The following is a 15,359-nucleotide window of genomic DNA, read 5'->3' as shown; positions in this document are numbered from 1 at the left end:
GTCCTGGAACTCACTCTGTAGACCAGGCTCGTCTCAAACACAGAAATCTGTCAGCTTCTGCCTCCCAAGTGCTGGGATCAAAGGCGTGCACCACCACTACCTGGCATGATGTCTTTTTCTTAAAGTGATTCACTATTATTTTGAATTATTTATTTGTGTGTGTACCTGTGTGTGTGCATTTGTGTGCAGGTGCATGTATTCTCTCAGAGGTGAGATGTGAATTTATATGTACATACACTCACCCAGGATGTGAAAGTGGAAGGGACCATGCTGAAGGAGAAGGGAGTCTGGGGCTGGGGACCAAGAGTCTAAGAGTAGGAGCGGAATTAAAATCTCAAGGTTTCTTTACATTTCCATTCCCCCTCCTTTTTTTTTTTTTTTTTTTTTTTTTTTTTTTTTTTTTTTTTTTTTTTTTTTTGGTTTTTGGAGATAGGGTTTCTCTGTATAGCCCTGGCTGTCCTGGAACTCACTCTATAGACCAGGCTGGCCTCGAACTCAGAAATCCGAATGCCTCTGCCGCCCAAGCGCTGGTATTAAAGGCGTGTGCCACCACTGTCCAGCCCTTGTACAATTTCTAAAATAGTAACTTTCTTTGCCAATGGGAAAATGGAGGCATAGAAATTTTAAATAATTATCTAAGGTCAAGCTTTTGCTAGCCACCCAAGCTCCCAGGATCTTCCTGTCTCTGCCTGGCCAGAACTGGGATCACAGGCTACTCATAGCTAATAAGAAATAGGAGCAGGGTTCAGATATAGAAGCTGGCTTTACAGTCCTAATATGTAATCACTGTCAATAGCCAAACCATTTAGTCACAGGTTAAAATAAAAATCATCAGTTGGAAGTCACGTACTGTCTTACAGTTTCTTGGTACTTGAATTTAGATTTGAAAAATATTTTGGCTTTTGCTATATAGCCTTCAAGATCTAAACCCATCACTAACTCTGACACTGCCTTTTACTTTTTAGTAAATCCCCCTTTTACCCTGTATAGTTTTTAGGTTGGTTTGTTTTTAGTCTGTCTCACTGTGTTGCCCAGGCTAGCCTCAAACTTGAATTCTCTCTTCTCCCAGCTCAGCCTCCTTAGGACCTGATACCACGGGCGTATACCACCAGGCTCTCTGTGTATTTCAGAGTCATGTTTGATGAGCATTAAGCAACGATGCTATACAGATGACCATAGTTATGAACAATACCTGTTTTTATTCCGGAGAGAATTTGGGATGAAAGAAAATAAAGAAGCTGCTGGGCAGTGGTGGCACACGCCTTTAATCCCAGCACTTGGGAGGCAGAGGCAGGCAGATTTCTGAGTTCAAGGCCAGCATGGTCTACAGAATGAGTTCCAGGACAGCCAGAGCTACACAGAGAAACCTTGTCTCGAAAAACAAAAAAAACAAAACAACAACAACAAAAAAAAAAGAGGACATCGGATACCCATATAGATGGTTAGCAGCTCAGAGTCTGAAATGCCTAGCAGAAGGCTGCATGTTCCATTCCTAGTTTAGAAAGAAAGGAAGAAAGGAGAGCCGGGCAGTGGTAGCACATGCCTTTAATCCCAACACTTAGGAGGCAGAGGTAGGTGGATTTCTGAGTTTGAGACCAGCTTGGTCTACAGAGTGAGTTCCAGGACAGCCAGGTCTACACAGAGAAACCCTGTCTCAAAAAAACCATACCAAACCAAACCAAACCAAAAAAACAAAACAAAACAAAGTAGAAAGGAGAGAGAAATAAAAGCAAATGGAGAATTTAAAGTGAAGCCAGGGGCTGGAGAGATGGCTCAGTGGTTAAAAGCACTGGCTGCTCTTCCAGAGGTTCTGAGTTCATTTTCCAGCAACCACATGGTGGCTCATCTGTAATGAGATAAGATCAGATGCCCTCTGCGGGTGTGTCTGAAGAGAACAACAGTGTAGTCGTATAATAAATAAATCTTTAAAGTGAAACTGGTGGTACACACATTTAAAATCAACATTCGAAAAGGCAGAGGCAGGCAAATCTCTGATTTCAAAGCTAGCCTAATCTACAGAGTGAGTTCCAGGACAGCCAGAGCTACAGAGAAACCCTGTCTCAAAATAACTATGGGGGGAGGGGGAGAAAAGAAGGCAGGCAGGCAGGCAGGCAGGCAGGAAGGAAGGAAGGAAGGAAGAAAAAGTTTGAACTGATATCTGTTCAACACTATCACTTCTCAAGGAACATATGATCTCATATTGATATTTTATACTTACAATATGGTAAATGCTTACAGCAAAAACATTTTATAAATAACTGTGGGGTTCTGCTTATTTTTTTATTTATTGTTTATTTTTGAATTTGTAGTAGTTTTGAGCAGGGTCTCACTTAGCCTAGGCTGGCCTGAAATTTAATAATGCTGCGAAGGATGACCTCGAACACCAGATGCCTCTCCACCTCCCATGTGCTGGAAATGAAAGTCTTGGACATCTTTCTCAATGCTTTTACTTTTTGTGAGGCTGGGGCTTGCATCTAGGGCCTTCTACATATTACAGGTGTATTCTACCATTGGCCTACACCATCAGTCCCAAGTTTTACCTTAGATCTTTGTCTTACCGTTTACCAGGTGGCAAGTTAGGATGCATAAAGACAGGAAGCAGAGAAACAGCAGGACAGGTGGCTTGATGGTTCTGAGGAAAGGGTCTGGTGTTTTGGAGTATGGAGTGTAACTGAAGAAAAGTGTTGAAAACAGGCAGTCCTCTTAGAACGCCATCTCTTCACTTGGTCTCTTGGTTTTTATTTATTTATTTATTTATTTATTTTGGTTTTTGAGACAGGATTTCTCTGTATAGTCCTGGTTGTCCTGGAACTCACTCTGTAGACCAGGCTGGCCTTGAACTCAGAAATCCACCTGCCTCTGCCTCCCAAGTGCTGGGATTAAAGGCGTGAGCCACCACCGCCCGGTGGTTTTTATTTTTTTATTTTTATTTTATTTAAGATTTATTTGTTTTTTATTTATATAAGTACACTGTAGCTGTCTTCAGACACACCCAGAGAAGGCATCAGATCCCATTACAGATGGTTGTGAGCCACCATGTGGTTGCTGGGAATTGAACTCAGGATCTCTGGAAAAGCAGTCAGCGCTCTTAACCGCTGAGCCATCTCTCCAGTCCCAATATTCTTGGTTTTTACTTCTAAGATTTTTTTTTTTATTGTATGAATGTATTGCCTGCATGTATGTCTGTGTATCATGTGCATGCATGGTGCCCACAGAGGCCCACAGAGCCTCTGGAACTGGAGTTACAGATGGTTGTGAGCCACCACATGGGTGCTGGGGATAGAACTGAAGCTCTTGGCAAGAACAAGTGCTCTTAAGCACCGAACCATCTCTTTAGCCCCTAAAACAATGTCTTTAAACTTTATTTTTAGAAAAGCAGCCATGAAGGAGCATCTATGGTTCCTACCACACCAAAAATATCTGGTTCTTTGATAAGTAAAGAAAAATCCATGGTGTCAGAAAGCAAACAGAGAGGGCAGGATTTTACCTTTAAAAAACCTACAAAGCAGACCATGATGACTCTGGAGACTCTGAAGAAAATTCAGAATGACAGGTAAGGGAGAGCGCTTCTGGGAAGGTAAGGATGTGTGAGGTAAGGCAGAGTGGTACAGTTTAAAACACTGGCTGCATTGTGTTGGGCACGTTAGTGGTTAATGAGCCTTTGTTTCTGCCTTTCTTCCTACCCCCCTCCCTCTCGCCTCCCTTTCCCCTTTTTCCTCCCTCTCTTCCCTCTTTTCTCTCCCTCCCTCTCTTCTTTCCTTCCCATTCTTTCTCAGAGTCTCTAGTCTCTGGTGTTCTGGAGCTTACTGTGTAGACCAGGCTGGCCTCAAACTCCTGGGTCCCAGCTCTGCCTCCTGAGTACTGGGCTTGCAGGTCTGCACTACCTCATCCTACTTTAGCTTCATAACTTTAATATACTTACCTTTTTCTTTTCTGTGGTACTGGAAACTCCTCTCTTCCTCCTTCCTTCCCTCCTTCCCTCCCTCCCTCCATCTTTCCCTCCTCCTTTCTTTCCTTTTTGTTTTTTGAGACAGGGTTTCTATGTCTCCAAGACAGGTTTTTCCTCTTTGCTGTCCTGGAACTCACAAGAGATCCACCTTCTAAGTGCTGGACTTAAAGGTGTGTGTCACTATGCCCAGCTAGCTCCTGGTTTTCTTTTTTGTTTTGTTTTGTTTTGTTTTTTCGAGACAGGGTTTCTCTGTGTAGCCTTGGCTGTCCTGGAACTCACTCTGTAGACCAGGCTGGGCTCGAACTCAGAAATCCACCTGCCTCTGCCTCCCAAGTGCTGGGATTAAAGGCGTGCGCCACCACTGCCTGGTTCTCCTGGTTTTCTTAATTACAAAAAAAGAAAGAAAGGAAGGAAGGAAGAAAGGAAGGAAGAAAGAAAGGAAGGAAGGAAGAAAGAAAGAGAGAGAGAAAGAGAGAAAGAGAGAAAGAGAGAAAGAGAAAAAAGAAGGGAGGAAGGAAGGGAGGAAGGAAGGAAGGAAAAAAACTAATAATTAAAAAAAATTAAATTATGGTGTACTTTGTTTTTGTTTGTATGGTTTTTTTAGCTAAAGATTTATTTATTTATTTTATGCATATGAATACATTGTTGCTTTCCTCAGACACACCAGAAGAGGGTATCAGATTCCATTACAGATGATGATGAGCCACCATGTGGTTGCTGGGAATTGAACTTAGGAACTCCTCTGGAAGAGCAGTCAGTGTTCTTAACCACTGAGCCATCTCTCCAGCCCCTGTGGTGTATGTCTTAAATGTAGATGTATATAATGAAATGATAATTTTGTGTGGAACTGACAAATGGTTGTGCATTTTCTTTCTTCTTTCTTTTTTTTTTCTAAACTAAAGTCTCATATAGCCCGACTGTCCTCGGCCTTACCACATAGCTGAGGGCCCTGAACTACATATCCTCTCAGTTATACCTTACAAGTGCTAGGATTATAGGTATGTGACCATAAGTCAGCATGCTTGCTTTTGAGGGTTTTAAAAAATGATTTTATTAGCATATACTAATTTTACATAAAGAGTTTCATTATGATGTTTTCATTATGATGTTTTCATTTCACTATGATGTATGTAGAATGTATTTTGATCACATGGATCACATTTATTACCATATCCTGACTCTCTCCCATGCCTCCTTTTCCCAGTTATATATCCCACTGGGCAAGAATAAGACCATGATTATAATTTTTAAACCAAATTTGAAGCAAGCTTTATTAAATATTGGCCAAGATGATGTACACTGGCCACGTCCATACCCAGGACTCCAAGAATGGCACCAAATTATGTTAGTCAAGTGCTTCTAAAGGCAATACCCACAAGGCTATGTACACTTCTTGCCTTTGTCCAGTAAGGGACAAGCATACATTGTGGTGTACTTCCTGCCTATGTACTTCCTCCCTACATGTGATCAAGCATGTCCTGCACAGTTTGGGCAACCAACCTTGTTTACAGAAGTGAAATTACAAGTGTGTAGCTTGTATCTTCCATGAACAACAGCCCCCAGCATTCCAGGAAGTTATCCACCCTTGGGCAAGTGGGGCTTACAGGTCAGAGGCATTTTTGTTTTGTAGATCTCTTAAGCACAGCAATTTAAACTTAAAATTTTAGTCTTTACATAACCAGCTTCCAGTTCTACTCTCATGTTTTTTTTTCTGTTTCTAATTAGGGATGATTACATGAGTGTGGATGAGGGCTTGTTTACAGGAACATGGATACCTCACACACAGCCGTCCCCTGAAGAAAATCTCTCCCTCTCCTCAAGCAAACACTTGAGGGGATGGGAGTGGGAGGGCATGGGCTGAATGTGTCTGTGAGTCTGCTCCACTTTACCATCTTATGTGGGTCTAGTCTGATCCAAATAGCTGCTGAGGACAAAGATCATGTCCTGGTTGGAGGACAGCATTCCACAACACTGAACCCCTTTCTCTGCCCTTACATTTTTTCTGTCCTCCTCCTCCTCCTCCTCCTCCTCCTCCTCCTCCTCCTCCTCCTCCTCCTCCTCCTCCTCCTCCTCCTCCTCCTCCTCCTCCTCCTTCTTCTTCTTCTTCTTCTTTTTGGTTTTTCGAGACAGGGTTTCTCTGTGTAGCCCTGGCTACCCTGAAACTCACTCTGTAGACCAGGCTGGGCTCGAACTCAGAAATTCAATTGTCTCTGCCTCCCAAGTACTGGGATTAAAGGAGTGCGCCACCACTGCCTGGCTGTCCTTCTCTTCTGAGATGTGTTCTGAGCCTTGGCAAGGAGTAACGTAGATATCCCTATAGTACTGAGCACCCCGTAGCCAGGCATCCTCTGCATTTTGACCACTTAGGAGTCTCTGTCTTAAAAGCTGGCCTCTGCAGCAAGAAGCTACATTAGCACTGATCTGTGGGCACAGAGAGAAAGCAGTTTGACAGATACAAGGAAACTTTCTTTTTTTCTTATTTTTTGATGTGTGATGTGCACATATGAATGCATAATTTTTGCATATGTAGACATGGGTATGGGTACCTGTGTGTGTGTGTGTGTGTGTGTGTGTGTGTGTGTGTGTGTGTACTCACACAGGTAGAGGCCTGAGATTGATGTCAATATTGGGTCTGTTGCAGGATATTGATCACATCGTGTTAAAACCTAGGTGGCCATTGCCTTTCCAACATTACTGTAGCCATTTTGTTTTATGCCTGTAGCCAGCCATCTTACATTGTTATAGAGGACTGTTCTAATGGCCCCATCAACTGGATATCCTGTTAAGTTCTATGCTTTGGTGTTCTTGGAAATTCTTCAGACCCTTGCTCCTTTAAAGCCAATCACAATAAAGGTCAGAAGTGCTTTGTCTAGTTAGCTACAATATGCTTGGAGCAGAGCCAACTGCAGCAACTTCTTGGCAGCACTTCTTGCACCTGTGTATGAGCCTTTATGGTTGCTATGAGCTCTTATGAGTTTTGCCTTTATAAGATGCCAATGGGAAATAGTCAGGGTTGTAGTCTCAGCTCCTGACTCTGACCTGTGTCCCTGATCTCTCAGTCCCGAGAGGTGTGTGTTCAATAAGCTGTCCCTGTTTGACTGAGATGGGTGACTGAGTGATTTGTGGGGGTGATTCCTGGACCACAACAATTGTGAACGCCAAGATTGTGAACTAGAAAATAACCAAGAGCTTTCTGTAAACAAGAGCTGAATAAAATCAGTGATATGTCAAGAGGTGGAGCAAGCAGCCATTGGACAGGGAGTGAGAATAAGACAGCCCAGGAGAGAGAAGAGAGGGTCTTTGAGTTGAAGGGTGTTTAAGACAGTGCAAAGGAGGAGGAGTCCTTTTCTTCTGGGATGTTGGTGAAGTAGTGCCACAGGCTGGCCAATCTGGGCCTCCCTCAACCCGTGAGGGAAACAGGGTACTAGTCAGGTAGACAAGGCATTGGCAAATAAATGACAAACAGACACAACACAAGGGAGTATGGTATCTGAATGTAATTTGTACAAAGTAAAGATCAAGCTTATATAGTATACAGAAAAACAGGGCAAACTACAGAAGTCATGTAGGCAGGTAGTGGTCAGTGAGGTCAAACAGCCAGGTGCAAGGCAGAGGAGCAGTGGTGTCCTTCTTCTTGGGCTATTTTGGCATCCCCAAGTTAAATTCACAGGGTTTGTCTGAGGCAAGCAGCTGCAGGTCCTTGAGAATATCCTTGACTATAACATAGATAATTAGTGATGGAAGCCCTACAACTTCTCTCTAGTTAGTAAAGCAATTCTGCCTTATGTGGGACTCCTCTGATAATTAGTGCCTAACTGCTATCTCTAACTCTTGAGACACCCTGTCTGATAAGACAGCTTCTTTGTAAAGATTCCAAGCTAATTACAGCTAGGAAATCAATTTAGATTATTGAAACACTGTGAAGACCAGGAAATAATGTTCAATCTCAGTTTACCTAATAACGAAATATTTCTTAGGGCACCTTTATGCCTGAATAAAGAAAGCACGCAGATCTCTCCACAGAATTTAGCAGAGACCAATCTGGAACACAACTGAGCTAGGAGATGTCAGCGACTGGACTACCTCAGGAGACTGGCCGGAGTGTATGCCTCAGGTCTATGATCAGGTTTTTAGGCCTGTCCAGACACAACTGAAGTAGACAAGTTCTGTGTGACAAAGTAGAAGGTCAGCTGGCTGCTTTCTCTGCCTGTCTGAGCTAGCAGGCTTTCACCACAGTGTCTGGCTCCTGAGTCTTCATTGGTAAATCAAATGACTGGGTTTTGTTTTTAAAACAAAGACCATCTTTACTCACTCTTCCTCTTTATTCATTGAGACAATCTTTCAGTCAAACTAGAACTCGTGGTTAGCTAGCTCCAGAGGACCCCTGTACAGTCTTCTTTCTAAGAGCTAGGATTACAAGCAGGTCACTCACCAAACCCACCCTGCATTACATAGGCTCTGGGATCTGAACTCTGGTCTTATCATTTGTACAGTAAGCACTTTATCCATTGAGCCACTTCCCAAGCCCCTGATTCTTTTTTTTTTTTTTTTTTTTTTTTTTTTTTTTTTTTTTTTCAAGACAGGGTTTCTCTGTGTAGCCCTGGCTGTCCTGGAGCTCATTCTGTAGACCAGGCTGGCCTCGAACTCAGAAATCTGCCTGCCTCTGCCTCCCAAGTGCTGGGATTAAAGTCGTGTGCCACCACCGCCCAGCTCCTGATTCTTTTTGAGACAAGGTCTCTGTAGCCTAGTGTCTTAGTCAGGGTTTCTATTCCTGGACAAAACATCATGACCAAGACCAAGTTGGGGAGGAAAGAGTTTATTCAGATTACACTTCCACACTGTTGTTCATCACCAAAGGAAGTCAGGACAGGAACTCAAGAATGTCAGGAAGCAGGAGCTGATGCATGGAAAGATGTCCCTTACTGGCTTGCTTCCCCTAGCTTGCTCAGCTTGATTTCTTATAGAACCCAGATTCTTATAGATGGCACCACTCACAATAGGCCCTCCCCACCTGAACACCAACTGAGAAAATGCCCTACAGCTGAAATATTTCTCCAACTGAAGCTCCTTTCTCTGTGATAACTCCAGTCTGTGTCAAGTTGACACACAAAACCAGCCAGTACACCTAGGCTGGCCCCGAAGCTGCTGTGTAGTCCAGGGTGTCCTTGAACTGTGGTGGCCCTGCAGACTCCTCAACTGCTAGGATTATAGGAATGGGCCAGCATACCCTGCCCCTTCTAGTTTTTTTTTTTTTTTTAAGATTTATTTATTTATTATATGTAAGTACACTGTAGCTGTCTTCAGACACCCCAGAAGAGGGCATCAGATCTCATTATGGATGGTTGTAAGCCATCATGTGGTTGCTAGGATTTGAACTCAGGACTTCTGGAAGAGCAGTCAGTGCTCTTAACCATTGAGCCATCTCTCCAGCCCCGCCCCCTTCTAGTTTTTAATTGGTGTGACTTCTGCAACTCTTTGTTTGTTTTGAGACAGAGTTTCTCTGTGTAGTTCTGACTGTTCTGGCACTCACTATATAGACCAGGCTGGCCTAGAACTCACAGAGATCCAGCTGCCTCTGACTCACCAGTGCTAGGATTAAAGGTGTGCACCACCACCGCCCAGCTGGACTTCTGCACCTCTTTAAGGAGGTAGGGTAGTATGTCTTACAAGCCTATCTTTTTTTTTGTTCCCCTTGGCAGGCAATATTTCAGTGATGTGATTGGAAATGCCATGATGGAGATGCAAGACTCTGGCTCTTTCACCAGTCTCCTGGAAGCCTTGGGCAAGGAAAGGAACAGCAAAATGAATTTCCATGATGTCATCACAAGGTCAGGGTGGTGATGGACTATGTGCCTTGTGATTCTCTTTTTAGAGGCTCTCACTGTGCTATGTAGGCAGTTCTCAGACCCCTAAGAGTTCCTCCTACCTCAAAGTAGCTGGTACTACAGGCATAGGCTAACATCTTGGTCTGCTTTGCAATATTTCTTTTCTCACATGTATGTATGTGTGTGGTGTGCAAGTGTGTGTATGCATGCTTACATGTGAGGGGACACATGTATGTGTGTGGGTGCATGTATGTATGTATGTATGTATGTAGGTAGGTAGGTAGGTATGTAGGCTTGAGGCTGACACTGACAGTCTTTCTTGAGTGTTTCCCAGCTTATTCTCTTGAGATAGACTTTCTCAGTTGACCCAAGATGGAGCAGACGGAAGTCCTTGGCCAGTGTTCTAGGCTGGGGTGTAACTAGCAGGGAGCACTTTGTAAACACACTAGGCTCCAAGTTTGATCCACAGCACTGCAAACAAACATACAATAACAAACAAAAAACTAGGTGCATACCACGGGACGTCTTCCTTCCCAGGAATGTTCAGCACATTCCAATGATATTCAAGATAGGGCTAGCGATGTGGCTCAGTGGTAGAACACTTTTTTAGCATATGTTACAAAAAAAAAAAATTCATTCAGGGTGTTGAGGTAGGAGGGGTTTTAGTTGGAGTCCAGCCCAGGCTACATAGTGAAACCTTGTCCCAGATACAAAAACAAGGGACTAGAGAGATACCCAGGTTTTGGTTCTAATCAGCCACTTGGTGGTTTATGGCTGTGAGTAACTCCAGTTCCAGAGACTGACTCCTGACCTCCATCTGCTCCTGCCTCCACACAGTGTGCACACATACACTCAGGGATACATACTACATATAAAATCAAGTAAAAACACAAAGCAAACATACATTAGGTCATTATGACATCACAGTTATTCTCTGGGATTTGAGCACTGGCCAGATGAAGGAGCCTGAGAAACACATCATTCATTGTTTCCTTATTTTTATTTATGTTTGTTTGTTTGTTTGTTTTTGAGGCAGAGTTTCTCTGTCTAGCCCTAGCTGTCTTGGAACTCTCTCTGTAGAGTATGCTAGCCTTGACCTTACAAAGATCCTTCTGCCTCTGCCTTCTGAGTGCATTTTTAGTGTGACCCTGTTCTCCACTTCCTGTTGTATTGCTATTCCAACTCCAGATGCCTGCTTGATTTTTCCAGGAGTGAGGTGCTGGGGGGGACCATTAATCATATATAAAAAGGCAGCCCTGTGATCAGTAATGGCAGAAGGGACTCAAAAGGGCATCCCGCTCTGTTTTAATTGCTTGAGTGTGCACACAGGAGTGTGCCACAGTGCACATGTGGAAGTCAGAGGACAGCCTGCGGTAGTTGGTTCTTTTCTTCACCATGTGGGATCTAGCACAGGTAGGCAGGCATGGTGGCCAGCACCTTCACCTACCTGCTGGGCCGTTCTTCTTGTCCCCACCTTTCCCATTCATCAAATTTTTAATTACTCTTGTTGTTGTTTTAAAGCAGTGTCTCATGTGGTGCAGCCTTGAACTTGCTTAGTAACTTAGGCTGGTCTCAAGTTCCTTGTCCTGCCTCTACATACCAAGTGCTAAGATTACAGTGCTACAATACCAACCCTGGCTTAAGGACCTGATTTTTTTTTTTTATTGTTACATTTTATTTGTTTATTGATTGAGTGATTTTGTGGTAGTGTGCACTGGTGTGTGCTATTGTGCACATTTGGAGGTCAGAGAACGACTTATGGGAATCAGTTCTCGCCTTCCACCATGTAGTTCTGGGGTTCTGAGTTAGGTTGTCAACCTTGGCAGCAAGCACCTTTATCCACTGAGTCATTGCATGGGCCCAAGAATCTTTTTTTTTAAAGACTAACTTTCATTATTTTTTAAAAAGATTTATTTATTTATTATATGTAAGTACACTGTAGCTGTCTTCGGACACTAAAGAAGAGGCCGTCAGATCTCATTACGGATGGTTGTGAGCCACCATGTGGTTGCTAGGATTTGAATTCAGGACCTTCGGAAGAGCAGTCAGTGCTCTCAACCGCTGAGCCATCTCTCCAGTCCTATTTTCATTCTTTTTAAATTATGGTTATATGCATGTGTGTTGTGTACAGGTGCCTGCAGAGTCCTGAAGAGGGTGTTGGATCCCTGGTAGCTAGAGTCATTGGCAGCTGTGAGCTGTCCAGCATGGATGCTGGGAGTTAAACTCAAGTCCTCTGATCTTGACTCTTGAGCCATCTCTCCTGCCAAGAATCTGCTTTTTAAATGTCCAGTTGAGGGCTGGAGAGATGACTCAGTGGTTAAGAGCACTGACTGCTCTTCCAAAGGTCCTGAATTCAAATCCTAGCAACCACATGGTGGCTCACAATCATCTGTAATGGGATTTGATGCCCTCTTCCAGTGTGTCTGAAGACAGCTACAGTGTACTTAGATATAATAACAAATAAATCTTTAAACTAACTAACTAACTAACTAAATAAATAAATAAATGTCCAGTTGAGCCTAACACTTGAGAAGTCCTGTTTGGCTTTCCCCTTTATTTATTCACTTTACACCCAGATGTGCCTCCCTGCCAGTTCCTCCCCACAGTCCTTCCCCCCATACCCTCTTGTCTTCTCCCCTTTGAAGGTGGAACCTCCCTCATATTATCCCAATATCTTCCCCCCTCTGTTTCCTCTCCCCACCACACCTTACACACACATCAAGTCACTGGAGGGCTAAGCACATCCTCTCCCACTGAGGCTAGACAAGGCACCAAGGCCAGGGGAATGGATTCTACAGGCAGGCAACAGCTTTAGGGACAGGTCCTGCTCCAGTTGCTGGGGGACACTCATGAAGACTGAGCTGCACATCCAATACATATGTGCAAGGTGGACATATGTATTGGACGCTAGGGAGAAGTCCTGTTCTTACCGTTCTTACTTCTTTTAGGGAGGAAAAGGGAAGAAAACAGATAAAATCTCTTCAAAAACAGTTAACTGATGTCAAAAGGGAGCGTCAAATGCAAGTACAGGTAGGAATTACCCAGGAGGAGGATACCAAAAGCTGCTGAGCTAACCCACTCTGTGAGAGTCTCTTTCACAGAGTTAGCTATGCAGCCGTTGTGTTGGCTGGGTGCCTTAATGGGAAAGAGGCTGCTGCCTGGGTGCTGATGCCCACCTTCAATCCTAGCATTCAGCAGGCTGTGGCAGGACGATCTCTGAGTTTTAGACCAGCCAGGACTATGTGGTGAGATCCTAGAGAGGGTAGGGGAGGAAAGAAAGAAGAAGGTCCAAGTGTGTCTAATAAAACTGGGGCAGCCCCTAGGGATTCTGGTCTGCTGTCACCTTTCTAACTGTACGGACTTCACACAAGCTTCCTTTCCTGAAAAATCCTATCATACTTTAAAAATTCTTCATTTTCTAAAGACCACAGACATTGGAATCAAGTTTCATTTGTTGTATATGCCTCGCACCTCAGCCCACCCTACAGTGCTGGAATGGCTAGATAGAAATGTTACCTGGATACAGAGGCATAAATATGCTTGGTCTCCTGTAGCTCAGGCTGGCTTGAACTGGCTAAGTAGCCAAGGATGACCTTCTCTTGCTCCCACATCCTACGTGCTGGAATCGGGGTATCAGGGGAGTTCACTCCCAGACCCCTAGTCAGGACTGTTGGTTGTCAGTATGACTTCCATTACTTCAGGCCACCACTTTCCTGTTTTACTCTTGCCATCTAACTAAAGCGGCAACCTGACGTGCCAGACAAGTTATAACCATTTCTCGCCTCCAATTCCAAATCTCAAAGCCCGTGCTCCCCAGGCCAGGGCCAGCTGTGAGATCTGCTGCTAACATGCTTTGGCTCACTTACAGCAGCCACCACGGCTTCATACACTGGCTGATTTCTTATGTCACTATCTTCTCTGGATCCAATAATGTGTTCAGACCATGTCTGAAGGCAGCGGGGGCTTTGAGTAGAAAGTTTGGTCTACTACGAGAACCTGCAGTTAGTTTGGTCAGTGTGAGGGCCTGGGTTACAGGGAAGCACCTGGCTCCATGGACAATCAGGATGGCAGGCTGTGAGTGAAAGGCCTGAAAAGAACTCTTAGCCTGTGCCGTGGCTGGCTGGCTTGTGCCATGCCTTGCTGGCTTGTGTCGCTTGCTGTGAAGATATAGAAATGAACTCAGTTCACTTGCTGGTATGCTCCAGTGGTGATTTTTAGCAGCTAAAGCCAGCTAGGATTTTATACCTTACTCTGTCTCACACTGTCACTAATGTGACAGCTAGCCACCAGGATGGGAATTAGACTATTCAGAAGCCTAAGGCAATAGCACTAAAACCAGACTTCTTTGGCTTTTTACACAACCAGTGTTATATGAATTTATAAACAATTCCTTAATAATACATAATATAATATGAACTTTCTGTTTGCTATAGGCCTCTTTCATAGCCTTCCAGTTTTTAAAAAGTGTTTTTTGAAATTATGTGTATTCATACATGTCTGTGCATGCGTGAGTTTGTATGTATGTCTGAGTGTGTGTGTGTGTGTTTGTGTGTGTGTGTGTGTGTGTGTGTGTTTCCTAAGGAGTCTAGAAGATGAGCATCGAATCCCCTGGAGCCAGAGTTAGGTGGTTGTAAACTGCCCACCATGGGTGCTGGAACCACAATTAGGTGCCCTGGAGAACAGGCAGTGCTCTTACCCACTTCACCATCTCTCCAGCTCTGACTTCTAGACATTTTCATAGAACCAGCCAGAATATGGGTACATCTTGTCCTGTGCTCAAGTCGAAATGCAGATTTGATTTCAGTTTCTGAGATATAGCCAGGTCTTAGTTGCCCAGGGACTCTAGCATGAACTTTGGCCCTTTCCTTTTTTGGGGGTTTGGGGGTTATAGCCCTGGCTGTCCTGGAACTCACTCTGTAGACCAGGCTGGCCTCAAACTCAGAAATCTGCCTGCCTTTGCCTCCCAAGTGCTGGGATTAAAGGCGTGGGCCACCACTGACTGGCAAGACTCGTTTTATTCATGCTATTGTGAGGATGACTACATTTCCCCTAGTGTGCTAGAAGGCTGCCACCAGCTGCCTGTTGATTTATAAGCTCAATGAAAACCTGGTCTTATCTTTGCAGAATGGGAACGAATACATTGCTCACCTCAGGGACCAGTTACAAGAGATGAAGGCAAAAACCAACTTGGAGAATCTTTATATGAAAAGAAATACTGAACTGCAGATTTCCCAGACCCAGAAGAAATGTAACCGAGCAGAAGAGCTCTTGCTGGAGGAGATTGAGGTAACCTGGGCTATATTAGGCTGTCTGGGAATGGAGCTCAGTGCCAGAGCATATGCCAGATTCTGAGTTCAACTTCCAGTATCAACGAACAGCAAAACAAAACAAAACCCAGGTAGATGATTTGATGATGTCATGTGGGCTGTCACTTGTTTTAAAAAGTAATTTATCTTGAGCTGGAGGGATGGATCAGCTGTTAAGAGTATGCATTTCTTCCAGCCGACCCAAGTTTGGTTCCCAGCACCCATGTCGGGAGGTTGACAACCTCTTGTAACTCCAGCTCCATATTTTTTTTTTTTTTT

At 44.0% G+C, this 15,359-nt stretch overlaps 1 protein-coding gene across 4 annotated transcripts in view; it reads left to right on the top strand.

Moving 5' to 3' along the window:
* Iqcg (IQ motif containing G) overlaps nucleotides 1-15,359 on the top strand; it is a 104,451-nt gene that overhangs the window by 74,155 nt on the left and 14,937 nt on the right. For all 4 annotated transcript variants that reach the window (XM_031363695.1, XM_031363698.1, XM_031363697.1 and 1 more), the window contains exons 4-7: nucleotides 3,372-3,553; nucleotides 9,649-9,777; nucleotides 12,723-12,804; nucleotides 14,899-15,060. In XM_031363695.1, the coding sequence (XP_031219555.1) occupies nucleotides 3,372-3,553; nucleotides 9,649-9,777; nucleotides 12,723-12,804; nucleotides 14,899-15,060 (555 nt within the window). The remainder of the gene's footprint in view (nucleotides 1-3,371; nucleotides 3,554-9,648; nucleotides 9,778-12,722; nucleotides 12,805-14,898; nucleotides 15,061-15,359) is intronic.

This window comes from Mastomys coucha, unplaced genomic scaffold (assembly GCF_008632895.1).
Source record: "Mastomys coucha isolate ucsf_1 unplaced genomic scaffold, UCSF_Mcou_1 pScaffold12, whole genome shotgun sequence".
Classification (NCBI taxonomy): domain Eukaryota; kingdom Metazoa; phylum Chordata; class Mammalia; order Rodentia; family Muridae; genus Mastomys; species Mastomys coucha.
The sequence above is the reverse complement of the archived record's forward strand: the minus strand, read 5'-3'. Positions and strand labels throughout refer to the sequence as shown.